This window comes from Syngnathus floridae, chromosome 4, assembly GCF_059516105.1.
Source record: "Syngnathus floridae isolate MCC-2025c chromosome 4, RoL_Sflo_1.0, whole genome shotgun sequence".
Classification (NCBI taxonomy): domain Eukaryota; kingdom Metazoa; phylum Chordata; class Actinopteri; order Syngnathiformes; family Syngnathidae; genus Syngnathus; species Syngnathus floridae.
Window position 1 is genome coordinate 21002501 of NC_142416.1, and position 26523 is coordinate 21029023.

Sequence of the window (26523 nt, forward strand, 5' to 3'; positions counted from 1 at the left end):
TTTTCACTTCATTTTGTCCTTTTTCATTGTCAGCTGCACACACATGAGGGAGGGAGGGAGGGAGGGAGGGAGGGAGGGAGGGAGGGAGGGAGGGAGGGAGGGAGGGAGGTTAGGGAGGGAGGTCCTGGCACCATCCCAAAATGCAGCGTGGCACTTTGATTGCATCTCACCTTGCTGGGCAGGCGCGTCGCTCTCGGCCGGGTTCTTCTTGACAGTGAGGTCCAGCGGGCCGTCCTGGTCGGCCATGAGCAGCTTGCTGAGGACAGGGTTCTGTGCAGAGGCGGCGGCGGCGGCGGTTGGCCCCTCGCTGCCGGGGGGGCTGAGGCAAGGCGACGGCGAGGAGCAGGAGGCGGGCGAGGGTGGCGAGCCGGGCGCTGGCGAGCAGGGCGGCAGGCTTTGGTCCTTCATGGCCCCGTTGGGCGGCAGCGGAGCGTCCTGAGTGCTTTTTGAGGTATATTCGGCGGCAAACTGGCGGATCATTCGCTGCATGATCTCACGAGCCACTAGAGGAATGTGGGGGTCCGACAAACTTGGGAGGTCTGAAAAGAACCAAGGGACTATTGGTCAGAAAGCAAGCAAGCAATCGTATTTTACATTGGGAGATGTTGACGTGGCAGCGTGAGCCGCATCCCGCGCTCATAATCCTGGTGTGATGCTGAAATAATCCCAAAAATCAGCAGCGAGAGCCTCTAATCCCGCCCTTGACACCAGATTAGCGAGCGAGAGAGCGAGCGCCACTTCTCGGTTTCCAATCAAACTCAAACGAGTTTGGCTTTTTTCACGCGGTAACAATGCCATGTGCCAAACCTTTGCGCGCAAACACAGCGTGCGCACGCCAACACGCCGTCTGGCGGCTGTGAAAGGCAAAGCCACTTTGGGACCTCCCGCCCGCCAACACGCAGTCTCGTCCGCGACATGCCGCAAAATGAGATCGGATGAATAATCGCCCTGGTTTGTTTAAGCAAATTCATTTTAATCCCTTTATTTCTTTGGCGGCACAGCAGGCGGCCACGCGGGGGGGAAAGAAATAAATACATAAATAAATAAATAAATCCTCTATTGCCGCCCGCCAACGTTGTGTCGGAACGGTGACTCAACGCAGATATTTTGTATTTCCAAACTGGATGTTCATTGTCGCCGTCCATCTCATTCCAGCGCCGGCCGCTTGGATTCAACCGTAAAAGCGCCGTGCAAAGTCACGTCCCATCTGGCTCAATAGCGTCGTCAAAAGTCAACACGCACGCTTGGCATTGGCAAAAAGTACCGTCGGGCTCAGCAAAGTGGGGCAGGCGGGTGGCTCGCGTGGCCCACTTTCAAACAATTTACTTTAATTACGTCTACCTGCAGGCAAAGCGCTTCATCTGCGTGGAGGAGGGGGGAAGAAAAAAAAAAAAGACGTGACTTGGGAGCGAGTCAAACATTCAGATGAGTCGCTCACCCCCAAAAGTGAAGAGCTAAATTTGGAGAAAGGTATTAAAAATGGAATTTTAATCATCTCCACACGGGAGGCAAAATGATTGGCACTCCTGAAATGGGATGGCATGGCTTCATTTCCCAGTGGAAGGAAGGAAGGTAGGAAGGAAGGAAGGAAGGAAGGAAGGAAGGAAGGAAGGGAGGGAGGGAGGGAGGGGGGCGGGAGGGAGAGAGGGAGGGAGGGAGGGAGGGAGGGAGGGAGGGAGGGAGGGAGGGAGGAAGGAAGGGAGGAAGGAAGGAAGGAAGGAAGGAAGGAAGGAAGGAAGGAAGGAAGGAAGGGAGGGAGGGAGGGAGGGAGGAAGGAAGGAAGGAAGGAAGGGAGGGAGGGAGGGAGGGAGGAAATAAGGAAGGAAGGAAGGAAGGAAGGAAGGAAGGAAGGAAGGAAGGAAGGAAGGAAGGAAGGAAGGAAGGAAGGAAGGAAGGAAGGAAGGAAGGAAGGAAGGAAGGAAGGAAGGAAGGAAGGAAGGACGCACATTGCCGTTGATGCGTACCTTTCCTGTGAAACACAGCATTGAGGAAGTCTTGCGCTTGTCTCTCCAGCCGGCCCAGGCGGCTCTCTTCCCGTTTTGCGTGGTCGCCCTCCGCCGGCGGCCGGCCGCCGGCGTCCGTGTCGTCGGCGCGGTGATCCTGCGGGAAAAAGCCAGGCACCGTTATAGCGAGCGCTTCCCCGCTTGCGTTGGCCAACTGAGCTTCTGTTCGGAGCGCCTTTAGTATCATTCTTATGATCAACTTTCCCGGTGCCTGCAAAGTGGCTCTTTGGAAAAAAAATGGCCGACCCCCTGTTCAACTTGGACTTTGTAGACAACAATGAGCGTCATTGTATGACTATTTGATCCGATGACTTGGAGATTGATATGATTTGTTTGAATCCAAAAATTGCACTTCCTCCACTCATTGATTTGGTTCCCTCCCTCACCAAATATGCTCCTTTGGCCAAGGAAGACGCACTGTCAGCATTAACGCTGCAAGAAAACCAGCGGCTGTAATTGAAGTGCCTGGCTCTCTATTGGGCATCGGCCTTCCAATCGATCAATCAGTAATCCTTGGCGCAAAACAAAACGCAGAAAGACGAGAACGCCTCGCTGCTGCTTTATTTGTGCTTCTCTCCCGGCCGTCGTGGCCACAGGGCTCTTATTTTTGACATTGATTTCCATCTTCATTTTACGATCCGTGCGAATTGCGTTTGATAAAGAGAGAGAGAGAGAAAAAAAAAAAAGCTGTCGTCGAGGAGCTAACGCTTCTTAGCGGGACAGATTGGTGGGACAAAAGGGAGGGAGGCAGGCAGGCAGGCTTTGATTTGGAGGAGATTTTTAGGAGGCAGATGGCTAACCTGGGAGGTCAGAGCGGGGTCACGTCGGAGAACAAGGCCCGCTCCACCATTGTACTCGTCTTAAGCCTCCCTCCCTCCCTCCAAGGAAGCAAGCGGCAGCCACCCAACCCGGCCCGGCAAACGGCGCAAAAGCGAAGATGCTGACATATTTTGACATTTTGTCAAAATACAAATGAAGAAGTGAAACGGCACATTTGTGCAATTTTTAGCTCCAATCCGCTCACGGCTAAACTGTTCTTACTTTGGGGCCTGGACGTCCGGCTGAGTAGCTTCGCAACGGCGGCGTGCCGAGATGCTCGAAGCTAACATGCTAATTGAGAGATGATTGTTATTTGAACAGGCATAAAGGAATTGAAGTGTGGACGGCGAATCTGCCAGCTTCTCTATTCGCTCCATCCAAAGAGGGCAAAACGTTTGGAGCAATGACACGAAGCTCCCTCGGCCTTACCTTGACTTTATCAACTCGCAGGCAGCAGAAGAGACAGTTGTCATCAAAGGACCAGTCAGACACTTCCTCTGGCTGGCAATCTGCAAAACACGGTACATCGCTTTGTTTCCAACCATAGTTGCTTTTTTGGAGAAAAGCTGTACGGCACACGAGTTTGCAACAAGAGGCACGATTTGTCCTATCAGTTGAGAGATGAACATGGCCATTGGAGCGCTTAGGATGGCGCTTCCTCCGTCCAATCACCTGGTTTGTCTTTTTCTTGCCGTTCCTTTTCTTGACACGTTTAGAAAGGGAGACGCGTCAAGAAAAGGAACGGCGACGACGAGCGCCTTTTGTCCTCCACAATGCGTTGACAAATGGCGACGTTGAGCCGCCAGCCAGCGCTTTGTTAGCCGCTTTGACGACAATTGGACTCGTCCGTCAGTACAAAGCAAACGGCGGCGTGTGCGCGTGCGTGCGTGCGTGCGTGCGTGCGTTACCTTGGGAAAAGGGGCTATCTTTGACTACTCCCGGCCCAAACAAGCCTTCCAGGATGCTTTCGAACCCTGCCGGCAAAACGAGAGATCGCGTTAACGTCCACATTGGCAATCATGTGACCGCAGCTAAAATCACACTTGATAAAGAAACACTTTCTTGTCTGCGAATCAACACCTTATATGTACTAGGTGTGTGTGCGTGTATCAAAAGTCCTTGTGTGGTTCATCAAAAGTGGCAATCATGATAAAACAGACGGACGGCACCATTGTGTCAACGCAGACTGACAGAGCGAGCGCACGCGTTTGCGCCAATTACTAGACACGCACACACATGCACGCGCTCTTTCTTCTCTTTAGCGCTAAGACACTAGTGCGCTAAAGTCACTCCCATTTTATTAAGTGTAAACACCTTGCTGTCACTGTTGCCTAGCGACCGCATACGGTCCGACATAAATACATAAGATGGCACCCCCGCCCCCCCAAAAATCCACCTCCCACGATTGATTCTCGCCTCGCCTCGCCTCGCCTCCCCTCCCATCCCCTCCCCTCCCCCGCCCAGCCCAGCCGCCTCCACCATATCCAAATGAAAGCGGAGGCAAACAAAGACGCATGTGTTGAAATGCAAAAAGGTTCATATAGCACGCACGCACGCACAGTTTGTTTCTCGCGAATGAACAAAATCTCTTCCTTTACGATGCTCACAAATACAACAAACCACATGATCGGGGGGCAACCAAAAGCCCGACATTTTTGCAAATGTGACACCTTTTTGCATTCGTGTTCCCAACCTTGAAAGGAAAAGTACCATACAATGCTGGATAGCGCAGCACACGCACACACTTGACTTTGGAGGGCCTCCCTCCCTCCCTCCCTCTCTCTCTCTGTCTCTCTCTCTGTCTCTCTCTCTCTCTCTCTCCCTCTATCTTGCTCTCTCTCTTGCTCTTTCTTGCTCTCTCTCTCTCTCTCTCTCTCTCTCCGCACTAACCAAATGACACGTTCAAGAAACAGCAGCATTTGCACGAGGCGCTTGCCACAACTCCTCAACAGCAACTCACGCACAACAACAAGAACAACAAGAACAACAAGAACAACAACAACAAGAACAACAAGACAACACAAAGAGATCATATCATTCACATCATGTTCCGCCTGGTCGCAATGGGCTGCCGTTCAGCATCATCTGGCTAAAGTTAGTTGTTGCGCTCACATCCAGTCATGTGTGTTAGCCGCAAACACCTTTAGTTGTGAACACACTTGGGCCTAGTGAGCGTCTAAAAGACCTTAGCGAGCGAGGCAAAGTGTGTCGCTTTGGCAACGGCTCTTGGCTATGAACGACGCTGAGCGACTTGTTTTTACGCTCGGATGTTCAAAAAACAAAAATCATTTGCATCAACCGTAATCCACCAAGAGACAATACGGGATATTATTATGAGATGGGATTGGCCAGATGAGATAACAGCCAGCCACAGGCAAAAAAAGATTACCAATGTAGGTCACGCACGTACGTATGCGCACAAACACACACACGCGGTGACACACAGTGCCTGTGTGTGTGTGTGTGTGTGTGTGTGTGTGTGTGTATATATAAATAAAACACCCAAACATATATACAGCATAGAAGTATACCATCTATATTGCATGTGCGTACATACATACATATGTACATGTGTGTGTGCGCTCACTAACACAAAGCTGTCACTTCCTCTCACTTCAGAGTCCAACAGCAATGTAACACACACAGACACACACACACACACACACAGGGAGCCATTTTCCACATGCATGGACAGACTCACAAGTCACACAACGCATGTAGACACCACCCAAATCCACAAAAGCATACATGGAAGCATGTCGACGCAACCCAAATCTACAAAAACATACATGGAAGCATGTCGACGCAGGCACGCACGTACGTCCGCATGTAGACGCGCGCAGGCACGCACGCACGCAGGCACGCCCACACACAGGTATGTCAGCAGAGCACTTCTTCATTTGTAGCGGAAGACGATGGCACTGTTGTGTTTTTCCACGCACGCCACTATGTGCATTGAGTGTAACTAAGCAATGAACAAGGGTATAAATACTCCTTGTCACGACGTAAGTAGCCAAACTGAAGCTTCACTCTAAAACTCAGGTTGGCCTCCTCTTTTTTCAAGTCAAAAGCTAAACGGACTATTGCAAAGCCGTAACGATATTGACGTCGGCATTATTCTTCGCATGAAACGGAGTCAATTAAGCCCAAGAGTTAAGAAAAAAAACAAAACAGCGGCCTTTCTCAAGAGTTCCAAGTGAGGAAGCGTAGCGCCAAGTGAGGAAGCCTAGCGTGTACGTATGGAGGAAGAGTCCAGAATGTTGACGATTCTTGTGACTAGGGAACGACAGCTAAATATAGCGCAGCGTGAGCATTCATAATTCAGCATGACCCAAGCCTCGTTCTCGGCCAATCGATAGCTCATTAGGGCTGGAGAGCGGGCTGAGCTTAGGTCGCAACCGCACTTGACGTCCGTTCAGCTTCATTCATTATTGACATGCCTCATTTAGCTGTTAGCATGAGCATCCTTTATTGGGGGGGAAATCAAGGCACAAAACCCATTCAAGGGAAGTTAGCATCAAACTGGGCTGGACGCGCTAGCCCCAAGCTGCTTTTATTTAGCCGACCCGAGCGACGGATCACAGGGCGACCTTTGTGCCTGATTCAAACCGCAACATTGGAAAAACATGTGCGACAATAACGCCGTCCAAATCGCTAATGACACGGCGACGCCACATGTGGCGTCAGCTGACGCGCTGTTCCTTGGCACGTACGTCTGCGCTTCCATAGCTGCTTGAAGCAGCAGAATCATTTGCGCGAGTCCTCCTATCGTTTGGAATGTTTGAACGGCCGGCCGGGCGGGCGGGTACGTGCACATGACGCCTCGACACGCAACCTTTGCTGCGTACTGAAACATATTGTACTTTCAAGACACTCAAGACCAGAAAATGGAACAAAACGATGACATCTGGGCTGAACAAATGCTGATTTTTTGGGGGGGAGGGGGGGACCTATGTTTTTTGTGGATGTAGGTCAGGTGTGTGTTTGTGAGTTTGCTTCTCGGTGAACCAAATCCCTAATCTCATCTCATCTTTTTCTCTCAAGAAAAAAAGCAGGATGAGCTCAAAGGAGGCTGGCACACGCACACACACACACACACACACACACACACTCAGAATTGCAATCAAACACTCAGTGGGCCGCTGGAGTTTGCGATCAATTGTGCAAATCGACTCAGTAATTCAAGACCACGCCCCTCACGAGCAAACACAAACGCAGCAGAATTTCAACATGGTGTCGCCTTATGTGGCGTTACCACGGCAACACAGCAGCGACCGCAACAAAGAATGAAACAATCGGCCGCAAACGAGTGGGAAATGTATGCAAGGTATGCTCCGGTTGAGCAACAAAACAATGCTAGATGCTATTGCAGCATTGCACTATTGTCAATAGGAAAGCAAATAATGCTAACTTTGCCGTTGTCGATGCTACAGAAACAAAAAGTGTGTGTGTGTGGCGCTAACATCGCACTACTGAAAAGAAAATGTTCAAAACTGGTTTTCACAGGCAGAATACTGTGAAATGCTTGACGCGACTGCTATAAAGGCCAAGGTCAAAACGCGCTAACGTCACACGTTGGGTTTTCTGCAACAAATAATCGCTCAATGCTAACATCAGATGAATGTTGTTGGACAACACAGTAACACCAGATGCCGGTGTGACACGACATCAAAATAGTCCTTCCGTCACATGTGTGTCGATCGGTGTTCAAAAGCGCCAAAATAGCATTGAATCGCAATGTTATGCCACTGTTGTTCCGGAACAAAAGAGCGCTCAACTGTCATCTGTTATGACTGCGTGTCATGCTACTGTCGTTCATCAACAAAATAGGATTGTGCCTCATAAAAGACGGAAAATCAACACACACACACACACACACACACACACACGCACACACACACACACACACAGCTGCTGGTCATTTGAGCAAAATCATTGCGCTAATGACATAATTATGCGGTGAGGACCAAGAAGGAGGCCGCCCAGCGCTAACCGCCACTAAACCTCCCAAACTGACGCGCCCTTCGAGCGCGCGAACGTGCTAATGAGAAGCTAATTGATAGCAATTAGCAGCGAGGTGGGTGTAGCGGCGGGGAGCTCAAGTGGGCGGCTTTAACACGTGCATTCTTTCATTCTGTGCCAATTGATTTAGGAAGAAGATTAAGTGATGGCTAATTTTGCTCATGATTATTCAAAAGATATCCCAGCGATGTCTCTGGTGCTAGCTTGGCGTCTTCCCCCCGAATTTCACTGTCGATTACGTGCTGACAAGGCGACATCCAGTGTTGACAAAATAGTGCTGAACGCTAATGTCACACCATTGTCACTGGGTCAAAATAGTCAAATACGGCATATAGATAATTGTTCCTTAGCTAGTGCTAGTTTAGCCAACTGCCATTCAACAAGAAAACGGTGAAATGCCAAACAGTGCTGAATGCTACCATCAAACTGTTGTTCAGCACGCTAACCTCACAATAGCAGCAAAGACCACGAAATGGCAACCGATGCAAAATGGCAACCTCATCGCAAATGCTCACGTCATTCAGCAACGCAAGCCAGCTTAATGCTAAATACTAGCGCTAAATGCTAGCAAGAACTTCCTTCGAGTGAAACGACAAACAAGAGCACGGGACTCGCAAGTCAAATGGCGTCAAGGTTGCATCAAAAAAAAAAAAATGAAGCAGAAGAAGAAGAAGAAAAGGAAGCACCAAAGGGTGGAGGCGGCCGTGGCTGCGCTGGCCGCGAGACTCATTGAAGAGTCTCAAAGGAGAAGGAGCTCGCGAGGTGCCCGGAGAGCAAGGTAACATTTTTTGTATTCTTTTTCTCGCGACGACCTTCTTCAAATTGCATTCAGGCGGCAGAAGAAATTATTCCAATGAAAAGACGCCAAATGAAAAACGCAAAAGCATTTCTATAGCCAAAGCTAAAGCGGCGGGCGACCTTGCCTTTTCACTTTGGCCGACAAGTACTTTTGCCCAGGTGAGCAGCAGGTTGACGCGCTTCTCGCATTCAAGCATTCTCGCCGCTAAAAACAAATTTCGATTTCGTAACCTTTGATGGCGTTGAATTGTTTGGTGACAAAATTCTTCAATACTCTTTGCAATGTTCCGCTAATTAAAACCCTTCAAGCAAGTGACACACGGCAAGCCATGCAAGCAGCATGTGCGCACACACACACACACACATATATATAATTGGACCCAACAAAAGAGGGCGAGCGTCCGATTTGTCGCGGCATGACGGCGAGCGAGTCGCTGAGCGAGTGGATAGTGCAAAATCCAATTTGTGCAGGCAGGACCTCGGCCACCTGACACGGCGGCCACGCCCTGGCTGGCCGGCCGGCCGGGGCCTTCGGTCTTTAAAGCTCCTGATTAGATAGAGGTGAGGAGACCGCCAGCCAGCTAAGGCCAGACGAAAACATATGCAGATGGCTTTCACAAACATAACCTATTTTGTCCGTTTCAAAAAACTTGAGCCTTTCAAATACAAAAGAGAGGATTTTGCTCTTGTTGTGTCAGGGAAAATGGAAAGATGACGATTTGATGACTACTTTTCATCCAAATTACAAATGATTCTCTTTGTTATTATCATTTTCATTCCAAATAGAGAGACCAAATTGAATTTACAGTTCATCCCTACAATGTTGACATTTGACATTGATCCCAAAGAAGCAGAAGAAAAGACACATTTCTTCTTCACCCATACCGAAGCTAAGAGAGTCAGTCGCGCGAGCCGAGCTGCGCGTTTGGGACGTCGGGTCAAAGCTCCCGCCGGGGCACGTGGGTAAATTCCTGCCGGGATTTCAAACCTCGGGATGAGACAAAGGAGAACGCACGTGAGAAGAAAAGGGGCTGGGCACCTCACACAATTGCTGATGCCCATTTCACTTGAAATTCGTCAATAGAGCCACAAAACAAGTTTCCCAAGCGCACGCAATTTGTTTTGATGCTCCCTGATGTTTTGGGAAAAGCCAGTTCCACTTGCTGACATGAAATTTGGATTCACAGGAAGTGGGAGCGGCCATTTTTAGGCTCATTTTGGAAGATAGATGTAGCTTTGGATATGTTTGCCACAACTCCTTGCAAGTCTCCCTCCCTCCCTCCCTCCCTCCCTCCCGGTCTGGGTCACGTTGACACCGCCCTCGTTGGCTTTCATCATCTGTTCCTTCTGCAGCTTCCCGTCGTCACGGAAACCAGGCATTTTCCCGCCGCCAATCCACATGCTCAGATCTGTGGCACCAAGGCCACGCACGCTCGCTCGCTCGCACGCACGTCGACAGAGGTACGCGAGTGCGCACGGCAACAACAAAGGCGCGCAAAGGGCTAATAAGAGCATGCAGGGTGACCACTGACTCCGATGAAATGAAGCAGGCAAAATAAAAGCCCGCGTATGGTCAATATGCAAAACTTCTCCCAGTATTATTTTGGTCCCATTCTTTTCTTTTCTGCTTATGGTATGTTTTTGAATTTGGGGCATTTTTGCACATTTTTGGCAGGCGCATATTTGGATTGTTCACATTTTGTTTTTGTGTCTTGTTTTAGTCCATTTTTTAGAATGGCTTTTTTATTTTTCACTTTTGATCCTTGTGTATGTTTTGAGGCACGTTCTATACATATGGATGTGGGTCCCTTTGGTTTCAATATGTGTTTGATAGCCGTCTTGTCATGTTTCTATGACTTTTTGAACATATTTAACACTGCTTATTTGCATGTTTGTTTTAAGGGCGGTCACTCTATGGCTTTTGGGGCATTTTTTTAAATGGTACTATGGGCCATATTTTCACAATGTAATCGGTTGCTCTTGGTGTGTGTGTTTTTATTCCGTCTTTTAATTGAAGGTGTTTTTTCACTGGCTGCTGTCAGCCAGCTGTGCAGGCGGATTTTCTGAAATGAGGGTGAGCTAACGAGGTCAGGGGGCCCCAAGCTGCTAAATCAAAGACATATTTTGGACAGACGTGCGCGTGTGTATGCGCGCCCGCGCGCGCATACGTGCGTGCACGCGCTCCGCTTATCATATGATGTTCACATGAAGCAGAGCTGCAGGCGGAGGACAAAGAAGCGCACAATGTTCTTTTTCTTTGTCTTCTCGGAGGATGTCTTGGACTCATTTGGACATTAGGCAAGTCAACTCTGACCTATATGCAAAGGCGTCGCTGCACCCCCCCCACACTGCTGCGACAACACCGACTACGCGCGCGCGAATACTGTAGGTCCGCTGACGGGCGGGCAGTCCGCTCACGGGCAGCTCGCTTGGTGGCGGCCAGATGGCAGCGTGGAAACAGACCAAGATAAAATATGCAGAGAAGAACGTGATGCGCTTACATATTGTTATTTTTAAACCAAAATTCCCCCAATGAAATAAATCCAAAAGCCACTTCTCAATGACAGCTCCCCTCAAAACCATCAACTAAAACCGGGGCTTCGAGCTGTTGCAGCGCACTTGCAAAAGAAATGTAAAACGAAATGAAGAATTACAACGGCCCCTTGTTAGCTTAATGCTAACCCCTAACTGAAAAGCAAAGAGTGCACGGATAGCCGCGGCGACACAATGTGTGCGGCAACACGTCTAGACAGAGTATACCAGACGCAACGCAACGCAACGCAACGCAACGCAACGCAACATGACCAATATTAATTACAGCGGCGCTGGCAGTTCGGAAACTCTTCTCCGCTTTTGTCTGCACGACTGTGTTATACTGCCCCCCAAAGGCCAAGTCACACACATCAGGAGGAGCCACAATGAGTCAATCATGCGACACAAGCTGGTTTAGTCTTAACAGGACTGTCACTGCTACATGTTTTTAGAAAGCGCGAGAGCATATAGTGCTGTTTTAATTGTTTGGGGGGGAAAGTTGGAGTTGATTTGGTGCGGAAAAGACATTTCCATTCATTTCATTGGGGAAGGATTTAAGCGTCGAATTCTTCTGAGCATGATCCCAAAACCAATGGCACTGATATCTTCTGGCCAAACAGTCTTTTTTGAATGTTGCCAAACAAGTGCCTACCTACGTTGGGATCTCGCTCTTCGAAATATGCCCTTCTTTCTTTTTTGCTTTAGTAACGTACAAGCAGCTTGTCAGCGGGACCACGGAAGACATTTTGGAGGCTTGAGTAATTTACTGAGTTTAATGGGGCACGTGATCTATACACACACACACACACAGTACACACCTTCAGGGAGCATGCCTAGAACAATGTCTGACATATCACTGACCCAGACCCACATAGACAAGCGCGCGCGCGCGCGCATAGAACTAGTCATAAATATTTCCCTTTTGGAAAATCAAAGGTCTGCTCTACTCTTAATTTGCTGCTGCGTGTGCGTGCGCGTGTGCGATGAAGCGCGCAGGCTTGTAGGAGTGGGGGAGGGTCTCTCCAGTCTAATAATATTGACACACAGGAGGAGCAGAGGAGGCTGCCTGCATGAATATGACATATTAGCCGTAATTCGGAGGAATGTTCTCTTCACTGCAGCGCCACACACGCATGTGAGTGTTTGTGCGAGAGGTCCAAAGGTGTCAGTCAGGTCCAAAGAGTGCGTGAGACACACCTCAGAGCTACGAAAGACACATTTTCAAGGCGGACGTGCCTGATTCAGCTTCCATGCGCAACAACCAGGCCTTGGGGCTTAAGGTCAGGGTGGAGTTAACATTTGGGCTCGATGCTCTCTCTCCAAATGACGAGCAGAGGCGAGGGACGCGGCGTGCGGCACAGGGCGACCATTGTAGCGCGAGAGCGTCTTCAAGTAGCGCAGAGAACACGTTACAGCTGGGGGGAAAATGTTGATGTTCACGCTTGGGAAATCAAAATCCTCACGTGACAGAAGACACACTCGAGCAGCACACATTGTTTGGGCGCAAGAGCACAAAGTTGACTTTCACGCTCATGCCGCCTTCACTTGCGCTCAACTCGGCACAAAAAAAAACATTTAGGATTCAAACTCGCCCTCCTCTTCGTAAAGCTACAAATCTGACAGACTCGCAATTTGGAAAAACAAAAATCATCAAGCACGAATGAAGACGCGCGGACACAGCCAAGCCAAGCCAAGCCAAGCCAAGCCAAGCCAAGCCAAGCCAAGCCAAGCCACGCGCGGGCTGACATTCCATGTCGGAGGAGGCGTTTATGTTAAAAATAAAAAGGGCCACATTTGACGGCAACGAGAAAATATGGCGGCTGCGCCCACGCGTCAATTAAGTGCTGAGAGCGTCTGCAGCTGCACAAACGTGCACGCACTGTGCATGAGCGCAATCAAAATGTCAAAGACGTCCGTCCAACAAACTTTGAAAGAGTCCAGATATCATTTATTGACTTTATTATGATTTCATTTCGTTAGGATTTTATATACCGATGACTTTATTTTTGCAGTGCATTCGGTGTAAGTACGGTTAAAGTAGATCAATGTCACATTTTAGGTGACATTAGCAATCAGTTGAAGCTAACACATTAGCCCCCCCAAAAAAACTTGCGGTCGTAATCGAGTGGAAACTCGCGCTTACGTTTGCCTTTAGCCACAACTGGTTGAATCCAACTACGACAGCAACAAAAAAGAAAACAAAACACAATCTGATCCGGATCTTGAACATTCTTAATAGTCATTTGAGTGTTACAAGTTAAGCGCATTATCTCAAATTTCGTTGTCCACAATTGGATGACGAAAGGGGACGTTTTGCACCCACTTGACCATATCCTAGCGCGCCTAGGCTAAGCTACGCTATGCTAAACTACATTAGCAGCGAAGGGGGGGGAGGGGGCGAGACAAACATGACAAAATAAACCCGGGAAGAAAGAAGATTTTAAACTCTCGTGACATTTTTATACCGACGGCCATCTTGACCTTCACTCTGCGTGCGTGTGTGTTTGCGCAGCAGTGTGTACACACTCGGGTGGGCTTGACACTGAAGTGATGGTGACAGGGGGGCGAGAGAGAGAGAGAGAGAGAGAGAAACTTTAGGCCTGATCTGCTTTGTGCGTGTAGCATCATGTAAAGGCATTGGAAAGGCGTGTTGAGGCTACGATTGTTCTTTAAGACAGCCATAAGATACTAATGACTGTCAGGAAGAGTCAATATTGTGAGTAATCCACCAGCGGCGGCGGCACTTTGCACTCATTACGAGCCAGCCGTTTGATGTTTCAATCCGAGAGCGTGAACACCATCGGCGGCAGGAGAGCCAAGGCGTCGCACTCTGCTGGGAGTCGCCGCCACCGCCAAGTGGAGCGTGTTTGCTAACAAGCTCTCGGCCGCGTTGGTTTGCGTCCATCCGCAACAATGCAACTAGCGTTTGGGCTGGCCCCACAAATGGTCACCGATTACATTTCATGTCGTTTCAATCGGCTCCGGATTGAATAAAAGCCCCACTTTGCGCTCATCTTTGTGGCCCTTACCCGAGCACCAAATAAAGACTGGCATTTCTAATTTGGGGAAAAAGAACTTGAACACCATAACACTGCTTCGTGATGGTTTGATTGACAGCCTCCATAAGTTTCCATTAGCACCTCGGCTTGGTGTCGTGCTCGCTTGACATAGTGTTTAATTAGCTGAAGATCAGAACAATGGTGGTGGTTTGGGGGGTGGGGCACAACTAAAGCATTTTTTGAACACCTGCTTTTCCTTTTTGAACGTTTTGCTAGCCAAGTGGACTCTGAACGCCATTTTTAAACGTGAAAGTGACACGCTTGTTTTTTCATTCTTGAATCTTTACTTTGCAACACGACTACCACAAATGAACAAGAGGTGACGACGGAGAGAAACCCAAATTTGTAAGCCACTCAATGTGCCAAGTTGACATTGCGTCCCAACGTCCAATCTGGACGAATGATGCTTTTGGACACAGATGCGGGTGTCTGAAGCGTGCGTGCGTGCGTGCGTACACGTGGTAGAACGTACAATCTGGAGCAGATCTTGATCCACCGCAAACTAGCCACACGTGCTTTGTTGACGTTGCAACATTTGGCGGCGTTTGCTCAAATGCATCAAGATGGTGCGTAGGTATTTTCTTGAACTTTCCACAAGCAAACAAAGCCCCCTGGTTGCAAGCCAGGGTCCAGGCCTGTCCCTTTAACTCAGCTCCGTTCTTGTCATTATTGTCTGCTTAGCGCACGACGCACCGCCTCTTAATATTCATTAATTGTTCACGGACATCCGGGTGACGCCGCCTGTAATTTCATTAACGGTCAATTTTCGCTCCGCTTGGCCACGGACGAGGATGTCGAGGACAAGCGCAAGGAAGCGGGACGAGAGGGGAGGAGCGGGCCCGGGCCAGAGACTTTTGCCACATTTGAAACATTTGTGCAGTTGCATTGACGTGAACCTATTTGAAGGTGCACACTACCTTGCGTCCGGGAAGTCTTTGTCGCCATGTACTCTTATCATTCGATCGGTCGGTCGGACAATCTGATACAAAGATCAGAAATCACCGGCCCGTTTTGTGGCGACAAGAACATCCACATAGCGCACATTCTTGACCAAATCCTTCCCGACGTTAACGCAATCTACAAACCGCAAGAGACAAAACACACTCACACTTTGGATTGTACACTGTGTCCCAAACTGGTTTTCGCACGCACGCGCACACACGCGCTTCATGACAATGATCAAAAGCTGAGGAGAAAAAAAGCAGCTCAAATATGACCCTCCATACAAAGAAGGCCTTTATGTTAAAAAGGAATGTACCAAAAACGTGGGCGGGTGCGAGTCAACATTTTGTGCATTGTGTGCCTTTGTGTGTGTGTGTTTAGTCAAAATACTTCCAACTTCGCATGAGCTCACAAGATGTCAATGTCCAAAGAAGAAGCCAACCAAACGCAGGCAGGGTTCACACAACTCGCTAAACAAAAGAAGCGCACACACACGCACACACACACACACACACACACACACACACACGTGTGCACACGCCTTACATAGATTTGGGGCAGACAAATTATAAGGAAGCCAGGAATTAGCTTACGCTCTGTCGCTTCACTTTAGCATATGGCTTATTATTTGTTTATTCATTTACGTTATTATAATTTATGTTACTTTTTATGATATATATGTGTATATATGTGTATATACACATATACACATATATATATACATATATATATATATATATATATACACACGCACACGTGTGCGTGTATATGTAATGAGCAGTCAGTGCAAAGATTTACAGTGTAGAGACCTCCCACTCTAATTCATTCACCGTGGACATTTTTGTTTTGTTTTTTCAAAGACGGAAGCAGATGAGAGGGTGGCTGCCGATGTGGAGGTGTGGGGGCTGGGGATGGCTCCATCTGTGCATTTCGATGGAAAGCATGGGAGGCGGGACTTAGAGGCGGGCCAAATTTTATCCCGTTAACGACATGGGGGATGCACAACAGTGTGATCAAACAAATCCGCCATTTGTGCCGTTGGAGAAGATGGAAATTTGCTCTCATCGAAGCTGTGTTAGCATACTACTTAGTCCAGACCTCAAACTGGTTAGTGAGCTGATGGAACGGGGGGGGGGGCGGGGGGGGACCCAATAATCAAAGATCAAAGTCTTGCATCTACTGTAAAGCTTTGTTACTGCTGGTTAGCATGCTAGCTTGCAGAACCTGAAACTATCAGGTTACCTGACAAGACTCACAACGACAAATCCGGAAAAAGTCATAATGTTCTAAGAACAACACACAAACTATGTCCAAAACTGGAGGCTGCATCCTGGAGGACGGGCAAAGGGCGGAGCAACGTCAGCTCCAAAGGTGCGCTCCAAAGTCGCTCGTCTCCATGGAAACAAAGGCCAGATTTTCATGTTCAAATTCCAAGGCTGTGTCAATTTGGTCCAGGTGTGCGGGTAGTTATGTCACGCAGCCTTTGGAGGGAGGAACCGGCCTACCAATTCGGACAAGGCCGCAGATGACTCATGGAATGCCGAGTTAGTGCCATAGCTAGGGCGTTAGCTTACAAAAGTCAGAACGAGCAGCTTGGCCGGCGAGAGCAAAACTACAAAAACAGAAGATTCATTCGTGTTCCGTAAAATAAAGAAAGCTGGCCACTACGCACAATCTGATAATAGCACAAAAGTACAAAGTCATTCATGTAGCTTCCTCTAAAAGAAGATGCAAAGAAGAGCTAGCATTGACTAGCATGCTAGGCACTTGATCTTCCAAGACCTCCCTCCCGATAGCATTTGTAGTGCAACTGAGGGATGGACCTTGAAGAGAGTGAGTTTGGGGCTTTTTTCTGCATCCATTCCACTCAAGCCAGACGCTTAGCTCATGACACACACAAATGAAGCCATCCAATTTCCCTCTTTCTGCCACTTTGCTTAATGATTAACATAGCATGCTTTGGATGACATTTAGCTGCCGTCTTATCTGCTAATACGTTACGCTAAGTGTGTGTGTGCGCACACACCCACACCCACAAGGCGTGAAATGACTGTTTAATTCAGCGTGAGGAGATGTGGAGGTGTTGAGGATCTAAAAAAAAAAACAATTGCAAAACACAATCTGCCAATCATGCGCGCACACACACACACACACACACACACACACACACAAACACACACACAAGTTGTCAGGAGTTAAGATGCAGTTCCAAGTTTACAACGTGCATTTGTTACTCTGCATTTGTTGCGTTGAAAGGACTTGAGAGAGGGGCGAGGAAGGAAAGCAAAAAGTGAATTGAAGCCCCTTCCACAGCAATACGGCAGCAGCATTTCATCAGGCCTGGACATACGAGCGCAAGCCACTTTGGCTCCCGTTTGGCTCGCTGTGACGTTTGCCCCTCCAGGACAAAGAGTGTTTCGCTTTGAAACATTTACACTCATCTATAATTGGAAGAAGAAGAAGAGGAATAGCAGCGTGACAATTTGACCAACCAAGTGAAAACCCTTTCATGCTCATTTACAAAAAGTCAAGAGACTGAGAAGCCTCGCGTCCGTTTGTCCAAAGATCCCACTCGACGCTAGCACTTTAGCGCTCATCGCTGGAGTCCACGTGAGCCTGCCGCTAATTAGCCCTCAAACAAGTCCGAATTCAAGCAGGCTGCCTTCAAAGATAAGAAGACAAAAAGAAAGAAAAGCAAAACGGAAGGGAAAAAGTCAGCCTGCCGTGCGGGAGCCCAGAAAAGAAAGCGCTTCCAAAACAAGATGTGGCTCACTTGTTACACGGACACCGATAGGTCGAGCGTTGCCTAACACGTACGACATGATTGAAAACTGGAATCATTTCAACCAATGGAGAGTGGAGTGTGTGACTGTCTGTGTGTGTGTCTCTGTGTCTGTGTCTGTGTGTGTGTATGTGTGTCGGAGCTTTGCAGCTAGCTACTAGCTAGCTAGTACCCAACATAGCGTAGCATACAAAGACTAAAGCTTCGCTGAGCTTCGACAGATGGGACACTTGATACGCATCTAAGAATCAGCACAGATGACCAAAGAAGTGACCATAAGCTTTTCCCCGTCAGGGTTGCCGCCGCGATTCACTCGCAGGATTTGTTTGGCACAGTTTTCACGTCAAATGCCCGGCCAGGCGCAGGGCGGCGATTCTTTAGCCCGGCCAGGCGCAGGGCGGCGATTCTTTAGCCCGGCCAGGCGCAGGGCGGCGATTCTTTAGCCCGGCGCGGAAATTGGCGCGCTGAGCAGGAATGGAGACTAGCTAGCTTGGCATCTTCCGCTATCTATTGCAAAGAGCTACAGACAAACGGACCGATAAATAGCTAATTCCGTGTGGAATTGCAAATGACAAGATAAGAAAGCGCCGGTCGGCTCGCCGCTTTGCCATTACAAGTGAGACAGACTGAAGCTACGTCCAAAGCAACAGATGCAAAAGGATCCAGATGATCAAACATGTTGACACTGACAGATGTTTTCCTAACGTGCCTTCCATACAGGGACTAAATGCATTCAGTCAGCTGCGCATTGATGAGGAATTAAAGTGAGGCTCTTCACAGAGATCACTCCCTCCTCATCCTCTCACAAGGAAAGGAGCTTTGCTGGCTAAAAATCAGATGGGAGGAAGAAGAAGAAGAAGAAGAAGAAGAAGAAGAAGAAGAAGAAGAAGAAGAAGAAGAAGGGGCTGAACGGTCGCTAAGTAGGTGATGCCTCCATGCGCAACATCTGGACACGACTGCTCCAAAAAGAAAAGAGAAAAGAAAAACAACTGGTGTCGATCCCCAGCAACGCCACCTGCGCTGCGCTGGGCTGGCCTGGGCTGGGCTGGGCTGGACTGGGCTGGGCTGGGCTGCACTCCCGCTTCCCACTTGGGGACGCCGTAAAAGGCGGATTAGGCCGGCGAGGTCGCGGGATCACCGGCGGAGTGGACGATAATCTTGACATAACATCGGGACGGCTGCATGTAACCGGATTAAAACGACAGCTAATGAAATACACCAGAAATGGAGGCTGCGGACGGGCGAGCGGGCGGGTGGGGGAGGAGGACCGGCAAAGGGGCTGGCTGGCTGGCTGGCTGGCCGGCCGGCCGATCCAAAATCAAAACAATACACACGACAACAACAACAAGAAAGGAACACTTCAAAGCGAGCATCTCTCAGCGTTCCCCGATGCAGCAATGCGCCTCCCAAACGCTATTAAGAAGAGCCCAGAGACGGAGGGAGGGGGGGTCATGTTTGGAGATCGGGAGCGCGCACGTCCTCCTCCCGATTACCCAAAAGCCCGGCCGGTGCGCGGGCACGAAGGAACAGTGGCCACGCTGATTGGCTAAGGCGCGGCTCCGTGAGAGCACGTGACGCTACGATAAATAAACAGCGGAACGCGTAAGAATAAAATATCAAATAAATCAAGTGAACATGGGGAAAAAGAATCGAGCGCTTGACGACAACACCACACGCGCACGACACAAGTTCTAGAGCGTCCACTTGACGCGCACGTCAATAAAAACAATTATGACAGCTATTCGGAGTCGCTTTCTATCACGCGCGCACGCGCGCAGGCGCAATTTCAAGCGAGCTTACCTACACAGTGAATGAGTTTGTGCCTCCACGAGTCAAGTTCCTGCCGAAAGCCGCGCCTCTCTAGTGTGCATTGCTGCCGCTTGCACAGGCTCGCCATTTTCTGTCGGCCCCTCCCGTGGGCGCGCACATACTGCTGGGCGCGCGCGTCCGTCACCGTCCCTCCCTCCCTCGCTCGCTCGCTCGCTCTTCTGACGCTGGGTGGAGTGAGATGTGAGTGGACGGGACTGCAGCATCCCCCTTTCTATACCTCTCTCTCTCTCTCTCTCTCTCTCTCTCTCTCTCTCTCTCTCTCTCTCTCTCTCTCTCTCTCTCTTCAGCCGACCAACCCACTCACCCACCCCCTCCCTGGCCGTTTCCACCTTTCCCTCCCGGCATCTCTGCAGCCATTGGTCGTCCTCAGGGATCACCCCCCCCCCCCGCCCCCTCCCCCCGACTCTCTGTCTCTCTCTCTCTCTCTTTTAATGTTGTGTATGCGCACCAAATGTGGCCTGGCCGATATGTGTCAAAGGTGCGGGCGGATTTAAAGCATCGAGACAAGGCGCATTGTTAGCGCGTCCGCACCAAATCTAAATAAACATACATGGAGGGTGGGTGGGTGCACGGGAGGGAGGGGGGGGGGGGTCTTTGGGGTTGTTGCTGTTGCGCCAGCATTATGCGTTGAGGAGATCATAATGTAGGCTTAATCTTGGTTTGATTTGCGTTTTTCACTTTGTACATAAAGACTAGACTGCAAACTACACACACACACACACACACACACACACACACAAAAAAGAAAAAGCTAAAATGATGTCATGTGTATGCCGAGCCACTAGTAGGTGACATCAAATCCCCCACTGCATCGTAAAAGATGCCTTTGGCATTTTTGTGATCTTTGAAGGGGAACATAGCCTCCGTTCTTCACAAAAATGCAGTCCAAAAATGTCCAAAAGTAGAATTTTGGTGGCAAAACACAGTCAGGTAACTAACGTTGGCTTACCTCACCGCCACCGCCGCCACCGCCGCCACCGGTCCCTTTGTGCCACATCTCCACTTGGCTGCAGCGCTCCGTTTCCTTCCTGCCCACAGTCCTCGCTGGAGTATGATCCGTGGCCGCCACCGTCACATGCGGAAAACATGCTTTTTTTTCCTTCCATTTTTATCGCTCTCTGTCAGGGAAGAATTCATACATTGGTGACACTCGTGTGGCCAATTTAGGCATGACTAACTTCTCTTATGAAGGCCCCTTTTGTTAATGGCGTAATGTGCTTCAATAATCACGTTAAACTCAGCGCTCGTTGCTTGCATGCTTTTCGTCACCTCTGGAGGCAAAAAAACAGCCCCATTTTTATTTGCCCAATCCCAACGTTTGATGTGGATTTATTATTGATGCCACTTCTCTTTCTTCTCAAGAGGGTCTAAGATTTGACGTGGAGGATGCCGTCGCACGGGTCCCGATGAGAACCCTTTCCCCATTATGTGAAACGGACTCGTGACCACTAGCCCGCTTTAATGAATCTCTAAGAAGTCATCGTGTGCTTTTTTTTTTTTGGGTCACCTTGAGGGGAAAAAAAAAATCGTAGTCAGCTTTTTTCGTGAATTGACGAAGGCCGCGCGGCTGTCCGTTTGAACGTCCGCGCCATCTTGTCACAAGCTCTGTGCGGCTAAATGGACTTCCATAAAAGTCACCAAAAACGGCAGCGGCGGCCCTAATCACCAAATTGAAAGGCAAAACGGCACCGTGTCATTAAAAGGGGGGAAAGCTCGGTGCTCTTTTGTCATCCTGTCGCACATAAAAAGCTGCCAAGGGCAAACGTTTTAAAGAGGAGAGCACTCCCGCTAATTAAGTCGTTGAACCCGCCGCCCTCCACAAATATGTCGCCGCGCCGTGGCAATCCGGCCAACGGGAGCCGAGCTTGAATGGCCGCTCAGGCGGGAGACCCAATCGGGGAGCGGCGTCTTGGCACCGCCTTTGACGGGACTTGTGGCGGGCAAAGCGCGTCAACTCAGGGGAAGGCTACTGTACTTTGGAGCCGCTGGCATCGCAGCCCCTTTCCGCCACCTGTCAGGCAGGGCTGCGTTCAGCGATGTAGACGCAAGACAGGCGAGTGAGTTGGCCCTTTCCGCCACCTTCATTTTTCTGCTCTGTGTGCGTCTTTTGGCTCGTGCGTGGATTGGGGGCAGGCGGCGTCCCGATACCGTCAGGATTCAAAGGGGGCGCCGTTACTGTGGCAACATAGGCTGGAGGAGACGCTCCTCTGCCTCCTCCTCCTCCTCCTCCTTGTCCACTCTTCAGCTCATCACACAACAGCAACAACAATGGCACTCGACAAATAATAAAGCTGGTCGCAGGAGGCCAAACGGTTCACGTTCCCTTTCGGCTAAAGCAAGGCGCAGGGAGACGTTTTAAAAAAGAAGGTGACAACGCAACAGTGAAGCAAAACAAAGGAAATGTCTCACGTGCGTGTCTCTACAGATCATCAACACCATTTCATTTAGCTAGACACCAAGGCACAGGCCTGAAAATTAGCAGCAAAATTACAAAAAAACAAAATAAAACAAAAAAAAGCTCATGGAGAGAGAAATGGTGGGCGGTCAAGGCCAACAAGAGCCTCTCTGCTGGATCACAAGCAACACCTCAATTCTAAAACTAAATTGTCTTCAATTATTTAACTCTGTATTTGGACTGTCTAATAAGAATTCAGCTTCCATGTGTCGACTTTTCTGCCAGGAGTAAAGGTAAAGACCCAACGATTGCCACAATCTATTTGATTTCAATTGGTGTTGTTTTTGTCACGTTTCCAAACAAGCATAGGAATGTCCACGTAGCTTCATGTTAACAAATAATACAAAACGCCATTCACATGCTAATGTTAGCATGGAAGCAACACTAAAATGGAGAACAATACTCACAGGCGTGGATGGATTCTTTAGCCGCTAGGAACAACGATGAGCCGCCGCACAGAAGAAGAAGAAGAAGAAGAAGCGGAAGAAGTCGCGCTGTTGTTCTTCGTTTATGTCCTCTTGACTTTATTGCTCCCTGGTGGCTACGGTGAGCACAGCATGAGGACCGGACCAGTGCATTGGAACGCAGCATTTTATCTCGATGCACAAACTGCTAGTTTTTGGAATTTTTTATTTGCATTCTATTTCATTACGACTCTATCTGGTTTTAAACAAAACACTGTAGAGTACTTGTTTTACTTATTTAAAAAAAAAAAAAAAAAAACAAAACTGCCGCAACGGGTTAATGCCGTTTCCATTCAAGTCTGAAATGAGCATTTCGAAAACGTGGAGCTACCATGTCGATGATGAGTTTGTGCGTGTGCGTACAGGTTTCATGACCCTGACACGAGCTTCCTTCACGTACTCGAGCGCTGAAGCATATCACGGGGAATGGCGAGAAGGCAAGGCCCATTTGAATGTCGCTTGCACCATAACCCGGCTCAACTTCACCATCATCATCATCATCATCATCATCATCGTCATCGTCACGGTCACACCACAGGCATGACGATGAAGACGCTTCACGGCTGTGTTGGATTTTTTTTCCCCCCTCCATCTGCTGAAGCAAGCTCTTTATTTCAAGGAGGCCTGGAGGTCGAGCTGACAGAGAGAGAGAGAGAGCGAGGGAGAGTCATGTCATGTCATGTCATGTCATGTCACGTCATGTCAGTCGTGTGTGCTAACAAGAACACACCAGATCACTCAGTCAGCACGTATGACGAGGCTTTGGCCTGATCTGAGCAGACGGCGTCGTCGCTAGCTCCTTTTTGCAGAAAGAATATCTTTGTGGGACAGGTTGAAACGGGCTTGAATGGTGACAGCAGCGCGCCAAGGCGTTCCCTTTCGACGCAAAGGCAGAAAAGGACGCACGCGTACGCACCATCTGCCGCACGGCGGGACTCGCTATCACACTACCTCAGCGCCGATTTCTTCTCGGGAGTTTTTCTTGTTGTCGTTGAAGCATTTTGGGGCGAGGCTCAACACGCCCGCCAAGGTGTGAGGCGGCGACCCGCGAACATACGCTCGCCGCCGCCTCCTGCTTTGGCTCCCGTGTCCTCCGTGTTGTCACCACACAACATTTAGTAGGCAATGACAACAAAAAGGAAGCCAAGCAGCTTCATTGCTCAGCGACAGCTAGCGACTGAGCCGCTCAGCCGGTGCGTTCGTCATTTCAAAGGTAGTCACTGACTCACTTAGTCAGTGAGTCACTGAGTCACTGAGTCACTCACTCACTCACTCACTGACTCACTGACTCACTCACTCACTGACTCACTGACTCACTGACTCACTGACTCACTGACTCACTGACTCACTCACTCACTCACTGACTCGCTCACTCACTCACTCACTCACTCACTCACTCACTCACTCACTCACTCACTCACTCACTCACTCACTCACTCACTCACTCACTCACTCACTCACTCACTCAGTTTAGCGCGGACGTCGCCCGGTTACTCAGTAAGGTAGCGAGCTCCACAAGCTAGCGACGCAGCCGATCTTTCCGTTGCGTTTGTGACGTGGCTCAGTGACTTGGCTAGCCTGACTCCTCCTGTGGAATTAGCCAAAATGAGGCCCAAATGGGAACAGGCGTCCAAGAGCCATTTGTTTCCATGGCCAAAAGCTCCACTTGCGCTGTGGGAATGGCACTTTGGCTAGCAACAGTGTCGCCGTTAGATCCTGACACACTTTGACGTGTCATATTCACATGATGTTTGAGGAGAGCAAAGAGATCTGGACTTAGTTTTTCCAAATCTCTGGTCCAAATGGCCCGCTGAGATTAAAGAGCAAAGCGCACTCTCGTGACAGATGGAGCCTTAATTGACTTTGCCATTAGCAAACTGGCTGTGTGTGTGTGTGTGTGTGCGTGCGTGCGTGTGTGTGTCCGCCCGCGATAAAGCTCCCCCTTGTGTAACACCCCTTTGACCTAGCCCCTTCCCCTGCGAGCCAGCCACCTTCCCTCCCGATCCGCCCCTTTAAACGCCACTAAATCACATTCGTCGCTGAGAACCCGCGGCCACTTATCGGCCTCGTTTGCTAACGAGAAGCGCTCGTTGCTCTGGTGCCCCGCTGGGAATATATTCAAATGCGAAATGAGAATATTCAGCCGCTCTCACACGAGTGGGCTTTCTTCCTCACACGTTCAGGCGCGCTCATCCAGCCGTGCATTGATGTGAACAGCAAACAGCTTCTTTTTCCACAGCGAAGCTTCAAAGTGATCATCTTTGACGCTTGCTTTCCTCTGCCCACACGCAAAACTCTCGCAATGGAACCTTTGTGAAGGCTTCAAAGGCCAGCCCTCAAAAACTGCCAGCAACATCTTGTATTTTATTTGATTTCATTTTTGGACCCAAAATGGCTGACTTCCGGTTCCATTCCTGCCACACGGACGGATTGGAAGCGGCAATTCCAAGGCTTGTCCTTGGAATGTGCTTCAGAGTACATTCTTCAAGTTTGAGGCTCATTTTGAAAATAGGAAACTCTCAAATGTTGCCTTTGCTCTCACTCAGTCTCAGGACAAACGCTGGCGTTAGCCTACTAGCCGCACGCACGCACGCACGCACGCACGCACGCACGCACACGCACACACACACACGGCAAAGGTGGCAGCAAAGTGGTTTTGTCAGCAGCGCCCACCTCGGGGACGTGGCGCGGGACAGCTCGGAGACCGCCGTGACAGGAGGTGTCACTCTTTTGGCAGCTCAAATGTGACACGCAAATGAAAACAAGCGAGAGAAAATACAATTGGTCTTTGCTTGCTCGTGAAGAAGAAAGTGGCAGCGTGTTTATTAGCATTTATGAAACACGCTTCTAAAAATAATCTCCAGTGATGTCAGAAAGAAACTCCTGTCTTGATCACGCACAACACGGCGCCTGCCTTTCCTTTCCTTTCCTTTCCTTTCCTTTCCTTTCCTTTCCTTTCCTTTCCTTTCCTTTCCTTTCCGTTCCGTTCCGTTCCTTTCCTTTCCTTTCCTTTCCTTTCCTTTCCTTTCCTTTCCTTTCCTTTCCTTTCCTTTCCTTTCCTTTCCGTTCCGTTCCGTTCCGTTCCGTTCCGTTCCGTTCCTTTCCTTTCCTTTCCTCTTCTCTTTTCACTTTTGCTTCCTGGACACTCGTTGTGTTCGTTTTGTTTCGAAAGCTCAGCCTCCCAAGCCCAGTTTCACTTAGCAACGTCGAATTGGCCAGGTCACGATTGGGCCCGCCAAAAAGTCTCAAGAAGCCACGCCCGCAAGTCGGCCCTTCTCCCTACGAGTGGGCACGTTCGGCTAATTTTGCGCCTTATACGTTTGGCCGAAAGAAATCCAAATTGTCCTGGCCCATCAAAAGCGGACCGTTGCCAGCTGACGAAACCACAAGTCGACTGTTGCTGAAAGCCCAAAAGGAACGAGCGTATTTCGTCAAACACTTAAAGAGGTGTTTTTTTTTTTTTTTTGGGAGTGGCCAAATGCGGTGTCCGAAATGCTGTCTTGGAGTTAAGCATTAACGCAGAGTTCGGCTAACATTTAACAGAAAGGTGACGTCGCTGACTCAAGTCCAAGTCCGGCCTTGATATGACGTGCGGCGAATTCCAAAACACAAATAGGGATGAAAAAAAAACCCACAAGCGAGGGCATTTCAGAAGGGATCCAAATCGCAATGTCAACCAAAGCTTGAAATGGCGTGTGGATCTTTTCGCACTTTCGTTCCGCTTGTTGAAGCGCCATATTAATATGCTTAACAATCATTACACAACTTTGTTCTAAAAAGTCAAAGGTTTTTGTCCAATTTCCATTTGGAGCGCCCT

General features: G+C 49.3%; 1 protein-coding gene across 9 annotated transcripts in view; it reads right to left on the minus strand.

Annotated features, from left to right (window-relative positions):
• The window catches only part of lcor (ligand dependent nuclear receptor corepressor), a 40024-nt gene extending 20043 nt beyond the window's left edge, over window positions 1-19981 (minus strand). For 8 of the 9 annotated variants that reach the window (XM_088372793.1, XM_088372795.1, XM_088372798.1 and 5 more), the window contains exons 1-5: window positions 19758-19925; window positions 3731-3796; window positions 3252-3331; window positions 1965-2100; window positions 171-539 (exon numbers count right to left, since the gene is read on the minus strand). In XM_088372793.1, coding sequence (XP_088228919.1) covers window positions 171-539; window positions 1965-2100; window positions 3252-3331; window positions 3731-3796; window positions 19758-19854 — 748 coding nt within the window. In that variant the 5' untranslated portion in view covers window positions 19855-19925. Of the gene's footprint in view, window positions 1-170; window positions 540-1964; window positions 2101-3251; window positions 3332-3730; window positions 3797-19757 lie in introns of all 9 variants that reach the window. The other variant, XM_088372801.1, reaches the window with a different exon arrangement.
• Between the last annotated feature and the right edge of the window lie 6542 nt (window positions 19982-26523).